Source organism: Ananas comosus, linkage group 22, assembly GCF_001540865.1.
Source record: "Ananas comosus cultivar F153 linkage group 22, ASM154086v1, whole genome shotgun sequence".
NCBI classification, from domain to species: domain Eukaryota; kingdom Viridiplantae; phylum Streptophyta; class Magnoliopsida; order Poales; family Bromeliaceae; genus Ananas; species Ananas comosus.
In genome coordinates, this window is record NC_033642.1 from 7,551,635 (window position 1) to 7,560,963 (window position 9,329).

Consider the following 9,329-nt stretch of genomic DNA (forward strand, 5'->3'; position numbering starts at 1 on the left):
TGTTGAAATAGATCTATAAAATACATATGCTTCATCAATGTTTGAATCTTTCATATTTCAACTTCACTTTTGTCAATTAACTTTAAGATTTTTTTTTTTGAATTTAATGATGGTTTCTAATAAATTTTTTTGTCCTAGAACTTTTAGGACAGATGGAACTTTGGATATTTTACCACTGATTTAATTCATGAAAATTTCTATTCAATATAGAAAAATAACTTAAACAAGGATTGTCAAACAGCAAATTGACTCGCGAACAGCAATCTAAATTGTTACCCCTAATAAGGACAGCGGATAAGAGCTAAAGGAATTTGATAAGGATGGGACGTATTGCTTATATATTTCTGAAAAATTATAAACTTTCTTCTTTACCCATCTTAAAAAGCTAATATAAAAAAAATACACTTTAACATTTCAAGTTCTTTTAAATATATACCTAAAGTTAATTCTATTAATGAACTATTAGCAACCGTCACTATTTTTGTGAAATTACTATTTTACCCTTTCAAATATACTCTTCTACTGTCACCAACTTTTTTTTTATTTATTCTTAAATTAGGGGTGAAAGAAGTATTTTAACTTTTTGCCCTTTCAAATATTCCTTTCCGCTATCACAAACTTTTCTTATTTGCCGTTTATGTTTGGGGCAAAAGAGGTAGTCTCACTCTTTTTTAATTCTGGTAGAAATTTAACTTAGGTTTAACGCAAGATGACCTAACGGGTACTAACAGAAGGGCTATTTTTGATTAGCGGAGAAATGCACGAGTGGTATATTTGAAACAAAGAAAAAAGTAAAGGTATATAAGATATTTTAGAAGTTTTGAGGGGTATATAGGTAATTATCCCACATTCTAAACAGTAGATCATTGTCTTATAGGACCAGCCCGGCCCGGAAAGAACCGGCCTAAAACCGGCCCGGTTTGTTTCTGGCCCGGATCGGTTCGGACCGGGCCGGTTATGAGCCCTAATTGCTTAATTCTCAAGAGCTTCGATTCACGTGCACGTCCTTTCTCTTCTCTCCTTTTTCTCTCTCTCTCTCTCCCTCTCTCTCTCTCGCCAGTCATCGTCTCTCGCCGCCACCTCCGTTCCGTTCCCGCCACTCTTCGAAGCCCTAACCCTAACCCTAACCCTAACCCTAACCCTAGAAGTCCGAAGAGAGAAGCGCCTTTTGCTATAGCTTTTTACCGTTTCCTCTCTCTAAGGCTCGGGGGCATGGCCCCGTCCGTCCTCTCCGACTCCTCCTCGGCGGTGGCCGCGCCGCGGCTTGTTCCCCCCATGCAGAGGAATCTGCTACAAGCCCGTGCCCATGCGCTCAGATTCCACCGCTCCGTTTCGGTTCCGTGGCGATTTTCGGGGCTTGCCTCGTCTCGCTCCGCCGTGTCGCGAGTTCGGGGTTTGGCCAGAGCTGCTCCAGGTTTTGTTACGAATTCGATCGATCATCTCTTCAGTTCCCTTCTTTTCATCTTGCTTTCCTTAAAAATTTCAGAAAATGGTGCAAAGATGCTTCCTTTATTGCTACTTAATATGCTGTAGATCTTTTTTTTTCTGCAGAACGGAGTGTTTTGTGAACCAGGTGGTGAGAAAATGCATAATAAACGGTATTAGGAATTTGGAAAAGCTTCAACTTTATAATTGACAAGATACTTGATGGTCTTGTATTTGAGAATCACAACATTTATCAAAAATTATGAATTGATAGTTTGAAATTTATGCTTATTAGTTTGTGATATTCTTTCTTGTTCAATGTGACTGGTAACTTTTTACCTCACTTAGTAATTACTTGCGAAGCTTTGAGGACCTTCCATTATACTCCAAAGCATGCTCATTTAAGTAAGCGATAATATTCTAGAGCGATATTATCGTCAACGGTCAATATCATGAAATCTCAACTTGACTTTGTGAAATACATATCATAGGAAGACTTTTTGAATTTAGTAATGCTACTTAAGTTAGACGTATTTCAATGTTTTGTTTCATGCTGGCCAACTCTAATTCTTATCTAGATCAATCGATGTTATCTTGCTACAAGAATATTTTATCAACTAAGCATAGTATTTTGTATGTGTAGTGGCTATGACCTCTGATACCTCTGCTAAAATCATTGACGGGAAGTCGGTCGCAAATCAAATAAAGGATGAAATTGCTGGAGAAATAGCTAGGATGAAGGATGCGATCGGCATAGTTCCGGGTTTAGCTGTCATTCTAGTCGGGGCTAGGAAGGACTCTCAAACTTACGTCCGTAACAAGAAGAAAGCTTGTGAAGCTGTTGGCATCAAGTCTTATGAAGCTCATTTGCCTGAAGACAGCACGGAGGAAGAAGTTCTTAGGCATATATCGGTCTTTAATGAGGATCCATCAATTCATGGAATTTTGGTTCAGTTGCCTCTGCCTCGAGTAAGTTCCGTAACATAACGATTTACATGATAGAGAAGCTTATTATGCTTATTAATCTGCATAGGAGTTCCTAATTTGTCGTGATTTTAGAGAATTAATCTTAAGTATCTTGGCTTCCTTATTGAAGAAATAGATGGGATTTTTTTTCACAGTTTAAAGGGAAATAATAACAAAACTAAGCTATCTTTAGTTTGAGTCAAAAATGAAATAACAATAAAGAAGAGTAAGGGTGTGTCTTGGAGCCCTTAGAATTGATGACTCTTGTCACTGTTCCTTTGAAATAAGAACTGGTTTGCGCCACAATGAAGAATGACCAAATCCAACTTGAGAAAAGGACCAAATATGTCCTTTGGGAATCAGTCTGACAAAAAGCTTATTGACAACAGTGTTGAGTAATTAACGAAATGATGATTTAAATGTGCCTTACATTACTTTCTACTTGTAGGGCGGTTTCATTGAAAGGATATGGTGAATATCTGGTCTTTCGAGCTTTAGTAACCTTTGTTCACTGTACAAAAGTGAACCAGGAAAGCATGTAATGTTCCCATATAATAATGACCTGTTGAGTGAGTGACTGACTTATCAATTGATGTTCTTTTCCAGCATATGAATGAAGAGAACATTTTGAATGCCGTTAGTATTGAGAAAGACGTCGATGGTTTCCACCCCCTGAACATAGGTCGTCTTGCAATGCAAGGTCGGCAACCCTTGTTTGTTCCCTGTACTCCTAAGGGATGCATGGAATTGTTACACAGGTATGGTGTTGAAATCAAGGGGAAGAGAGCTGTTGTAATTGGCCGCAGCAACATCGTGGGGACCCCTGCTGCTTTGTTATTACAGGTACTAGTCTTTCCCTTGATTAGTAGCAGTTTCTTGCTTCTCTGATTTGCTTTCTGATGATTACTTTGAATTTCAATAATGTTGCTAGAAAGCCAATGCAACCATAACCATTGTGCACTCATACACTAAAAATCCAGAGGAAATAACCAGGCAAGCAGATATTGTCATCTCAGCTGCTGGAGTTGCCAATTTGGTGAGGGGTAGCTGGATAAAACCTGGAGCTGTGGTGATAGACGTCGGTATCAATCCGGTCGATGTAAGAGCTAGCTTTTTGAATTCTCATTTCAAACGAATTTTTCTGTCTACTAAAGTGTGAGTATCTTATTTAGATTTGAGGTAGCATTGTACAGAAAAATGAGCCTCGATTTTGTATCTGTATTTATCTCATGCTAATTTTATTTCCCACTTCTGTATAAATCATATTTGTATCTTTGCATCTATGACTCAACTGTGTAGTTAATAAAATTTACTTGATGTCAACGTGATCTTTAGATAATAGTGATTGGTGCTAAGGATGACTAATTGCTTTTGACAAGATCTTAGCATATTAAGTGTTTGTCTAGTTGGTTTTGATTTGTGAAAGTGATTTCTACTTCATTTGAATTTCTGAAAATGAGTTCCGGCCTTTAAAAATTTATTTTCCGTGTATGGGTGAAATTTTATCAGTCATTGGGCAAGATATTGTCACAGAGTTAGAATTCAGAACTTAGGGGTAGAGTATACCCCCAAAAATTGAACATGCTAACTTGGCTTCCAAAATCTAAGGGATTTGTTTTACCTATTATTATTTAGTCTTGCGAAGGAATTATGAAAAACTCATTTATAAAGCTCTACAACAGCTTCTGTAACCATTTGGAAAACCTATGTCAAAAGTATCTTATACCAGGCTATTCTTACGGACTAATTCTTCCGACAGTCTCTGAGAAGTATCTATTAACTTATGCTAGGGCTATAAACCTGACTTCATATATTGCATTAGATGGAGTTTTATTGCTGATATGCATCTTGGTCTTTTCATTGTTCTTAAGACTATTATCTATCTGTTTTTAATTTTTTTTAATCTGAAGTTAGGAGATTGGTAATGGCATTTATCTGTTTGATATTCGCATGGAAACTGAGAAATAATGCAACCTGGCCAATGTTGTGCACTTTCAGTTATGCTATTAGTACTTCCAAGCTCACAAAAACTTTGTAAACTAAAGTACAGTTACTCGTAGAAAGTCGTTGCATCCTTGCCTTCTAAGAAAACAAATAGAGAAATATTATTCATGGGTCAATGTTGTTTCATCTATTTAGAGGAATTTCCTAAAACTCTCACCTTATGCTAAAGCTTTAGACAAATGTCTCCTTTTATTATCTTATGTTAAAACTCTACTTCATACTTTTGAAATTTCTATCTATATATCTTGCCATACTTCCATTCCAAGTATTTGCCACTTTAAAGTAGCAGCCACATTGATGTCAATAACTATGCACATATGCGTTTTCCCTATATTACTTGAATCATTCTGTTACTTAAAAGTAAACATGCACAATAATATTTCAGGATGCTGAGAGCCCTCGAGGTTACCGGCTGGTCGGCGATGTGTGCTATGAAGAGGCTTCGAAGGTAGCTTCGGCGATCACGCCAGTTCCTGGCGGGGTGGGTCCGATGACCATAGCAATGCTTCTGTCTAATACACTCGATTCAGCAAAAAGGATCCACAACTTCAAGTGATTTTCTCAAATTTCATTTACCGTTGAAATAACTGTACTTTTGACCACCATATATTCGATTCCCTCCAAAATGGGATTAAATTATGGAATAATTTTGACAAGAGCTGATAAACTGGTTAGAGCAATTTTTTTACATTTTACTGTACCTCAGCAGTCATAGGGCACTACCTGTGATTTTTGTTAAAAAGAATAATGTACCTCAGCTTCTTTTTTTTCTTTTTTTCTTTTTTTTTCTTGTGGCAGTAAACAAGCTCTTCGTTTTCCTAATAAAGTTTACTATAAATTGATCTAAGTTGAGTCAATGTTTTGTTCCACTGCCCTTTTTATGCAGTCGAGGCAATTAAAGAGCATTTACTATAGTAAATAGCATATTGGGCTTGTTTGGTTTATCTATTTTAGATTCTGATTTAATCAGAATGAGATTTATTGATTTTAATAATTTTTGTTTAATTTACAGGAAACGGATTCTATTCCTCCTTTTTCTTTGGAATGGGAATTGTCCAATTCATTTATGGCTCAAAGCAGTTTAATTATTAGATTAACTCATTCCAAAATAAATCTCTTTTAGCACACTCCTCTTTCTTAACCAAACTTTTTTTCAAAATTTTTAGTGTCTTAGTTATCTATTTTCATTTTCATTCCAATAATAAATTAAATATGTTTATATTATCCGTCCCTCTTATTTTTAATTTCAGTATAATTCAATTTTATTTTTTATTTTCATTCCAATCGTGAATTACACATGCTCTTACCGTAATGCTAGTTACTAACAATAATCCAACAAAGGTATAAATAGAGATTATGTAACGGGTTTCCAATGGAAAAATATTTTGACTTTACTAATATTTCAATATTTGTTATAGCAGGGACAGTTCAAAGAAATTGTAGAATATTTATATTAGCTAACAGCATATTTTTTTAAAGATTACTGGGTGTTAGTCAAAAGGACCAACAAGTTTTAAAAGAGCCAATTTGCATAGAAATCCACCAATTTTGAGTTTTTTTTGCAAAATAGACTACTTTTTTGAATTTTGCAGATTAAATCTGAATTTTTAATAAACTGACTAAAATATCTTTATTTTCTTTTCTCTCTTTTTGCTCTCTCTCATGTTCGTTTTTCTCCTTCCTCTTCGTATTTCCTTTTCACCATCCTTTCCTTTCTTTCTTCTCCCGCTTCCTCTCCCTCCTCCACTGCCCCCCACATTGATGCTGCACTCCTCTTTCCTACCTTGCTTATACCTCTGACGCCATCAGTAGCAGCAGCGAGAGTTCTGATATAGTACAAATTGCGAAGGTAAGGTTGCAGTGGAGAGAGTGAACGGCCATGGCGACAAAGGTGCCGCATGATTTGAGGAGGACAAAGAGAGAGCACTTTGGGGTTGGGAAGGCTATTGCTGCAGAGGGCGACGAGGGAGGGGAGTGCAGTAGAGAAGATGGATGCAGAAAGTGGAAGAAAAAAAAGAAAGAATAAAAAGAAAAATAAAGAAAATATATAATTTTCTTTTTCTTGGAAGGCCATTATATGCCACAGTCGTTATAGGTAAGGTCAAAAAATATAGAAGAAGTTACAATATTTGAAACGAGTTACACTATTTGAGACTAAATTCGATCATTTAAAATTATTTAAGACTAAATTGCACCACATAAAATAAAAATCGCGCTGTTTGAAACTAAGTTGTATTATTTGAGACTTAAGTTATATTATTTAAAACTATTTGAGACTAAAAATAACTTCTCAAACAATGCAATTTTTATTTTTTGTGATGTAACTTAGTCTCAAATAGTTCTAAATAGTGCAACTTAGCCTCAAACAGTGTAATTTATTCTCAAATAATGTAACTTTATTTTAAATAATACAACTTCTTTCTTCTCTACTTGTTGACCTTTTATGTAATTCCTGCGATGCTTGGTAGTCTTATCAAGAGAAGAAAAATATTTTTTCTTTTTTTTCTTTTTTTTTTTCTTTTTCTTTTTCTTTCACCATGTATGCATCCTTTTTCACTATTGTGCCCTCTCCTTCGCCTTTGTCATGGCAGTCGCTCCCGCCGCGACGGGCTCTCTCTCCCCGTCCTCTTCAAATCTTATGTCAATCTTATGTCACCATCGTCACCGTCACCATCGACAATCATACCCTCCATCGAAGCTTCACCTTCGCGATACGTGCCATCCTTCATATACCACTTCGGAAGTGTTTGACTTTTTCGAAAAATATCCTCGAAAATAATTTCCTGACTAAAAAAATATTTTCCAATCATTTAGTTCCTGAAGAAAAATTCAGAATTTTCTTTTCAGGTTTTCATAAAATTAGTATATTTATATTTTCAATTTTTTACCTGACAAATTAAAAAGATGAAAAATAATGTTTTCCATAAAAAAAAAAATTCTTCAAAAATACTTTTCTACCCTTTTCCAGGAAACCAACACCTATATGTGCCATGAAAAAGCATCATAAAAGTTTACATTAACAGCACAGACGAAAGAAAAAAAAAAAAAAAAAATTATGCTNATTTTATTTTTTATTTTCATTCCAATCGTGAATTACACATGCTCTTACCGTAATGCTAGTTACTAACAATAATCCAACAAAGGTATAAATAGAGATTATGTAACGGCTTTCCAAAGGAAAAATATTTTGACTTTACTAATATTTCAATATTTGTTATAGCAGGGACAGTTCAAAGAAATTGTAGAATATTTATATTAGCTAACAGCATATTTTTTTAAAGATTACTGGGTGTTAGTCAAAAGGACCAACAAGTTTTAAAAGAGCCAATTTGCATAGAAATCCACCAATTTTGAGTTTTTTTTTGCAAAATAGACTACCTTTTTTGAATTTTGCAGATTAAATCTGAATTTTTAATAAACTGGCCAAAATATCTTTATTTTTTTTTCTCTCTTTTTGCTCTCTCTCATGTTCGTTTTTCTCCTTCCTCTTCGTATTTCCTTTTCACCATCCTTTCCTTTCTTTCTTCTCCCGCTTCCTCTCCCTCCTCCACTGCCCCCCACATTGATGCTGCACTCCTCTTTCCTACCTTGCTTATACCTTTGACGCCATCGGTAGCAGCAGCGAGAGTTCTGATATAGTACAAATTGCGGAGGTAAGGCTGCAGTGGAGAGAGTGGACGGCCATGGCAACAAAGGTGCCGCATGATTTGAGGAGGACAAAGAGAGAGCACTTTGGGGTTGGGAAGGCTATTGCTGCAGAGGGCGACGAGGGAGGGAGTGCAGTAGAGAAGATGGATGCAGAAAGTGGAAGAAAAAAAAGAAAGAATAAAAAGAAAAATAAAGAAAATATATAATTTTCTTTTTCTTGGAAGGCCATCATGTGCCACAGTCGCTATAGGTAAGGTCAAAAAATATAGAAGAAGTTACAATATTTGAAACGAGTTAACACTATTTGAGACTAAATTCGATCATTTAAAACTATTTAAGACTAAATTGCATCACATAAAATAAAAATTGCGCTGTTTGAAACTAAGTTGTATTATTTGAGACTTAAGTTATATTATTTAAAACTATTTGAGACTAAAAGTAACTTCTCAAATAATACAATTTTTATTTTTTGTGATGTAACTTCAAATAGTTCTAAATAGTGCAACTTAGCCTCAAACAGTGTAATTTATTCTCAAATAATGTAATGATACAACTTCTTTATTCTCTACTTGTTGACTTTTTATGTAATGTCTGCGATGCGTGGTAGTCTTATCAAGAGAAGAAAAATATTTTTTCTTTTTTTTCTTTTTTTTTCTTTTTCTTTTTCTTTCACCATGTATGCATCCTTTTTCACTATTGTGCCCTCTCCCTCGCCTTTGTCATGGCAGTCGCCCCCGCCGCGACGGGCTCTCTCTCCCCGTCCTCTTCAAATCTTGTGTCACCATCGTCACCGTCATCGTCCACAATCAAACCCTCCATCCAAGCGACCGTCCACAATCATACCCTCCATCGAAGCTTCACCTTCGCGATACGTGCTATGCTTCATATACCACTTAGGAAGTGTTTGACTTTTTCAAAAAATATCTTCGAAAATAATTTCCTGACTAAAAAAATATTTTCCAATCATTTAGTTCCTGAAGAAAAATTCAGAATTTTCTTTTCAGGTTTTCATAAAATTAGTATATTTATATTTTCAATTTTTTATCTGACAAATTAAAAAGATGAAAAATAATGTTTTCCATAAAAAAAAAAATTTCTTCAAAAATACTTTTCTACCCTTTTCCAGGAAACCGACACCTATATGTGCCATGAAAAAGCATCATAAAAGGCTACATTAACAGAACAGACGAAAGAAAAAAAAAAAAAATTATGCTACAGAGTATGATGCAATGAATTCGAAGCTCTCTGAAAAAAAAAAAAAAAAAAAAAAAAAAAAAAAAAAAAAC

At 35.0% G+C, this 9,329-nt stretch overlaps 1 protein-coding gene across 1 annotated transcript; it reads left to right on the forward strand.

The window, feature by feature from the left end:
• On the forward strand, positions 1,008 to 5,242 carry LOC109727677 (bifunctional protein FolD 4, chloroplastic-like). The gene is made up of 5 exons (XM_020257847.1): positions 1,008 to 1,414; positions 2,069 to 2,394; positions 2,998 to 3,234; positions 3,323 to 3,490; positions 4,781 to 5,242. Exons 1-5 carry the CDS (start codon positions 1,213 to 1,215, stop codon positions 4,949 to 4,951), a joined length of 1,104 nt encoding a protein of 367 aa, XP_020113436.1. The 5' UTR covers positions 1,008 to 1,212; the 3' UTR covers positions 4,952 to 5,242.

Coding starts and splice junctions, on each gene's coding strand:
- LOC109727677 (XM_020257847.1), top strand. CDS start 1,213: ATGGCCCCGTCCGTCCTCTCCGACTCCTCCTCGGCGGTGGCCGCGCCG. Junction 1,415..2,068: donor TTTGGCCAGAGCTGCTCCAG/GTTTTGTTACGA, acceptor TTGTATGTGTAG/TGGCTATGACCTCTGATACC. Junction 3,491..4,780: donor TCGGTATCAATCCGGTCGAT/GTAAGAGCTAGC, acceptor ATAATATTTCAG/GATGCTGAGAGCCCTCGAGG.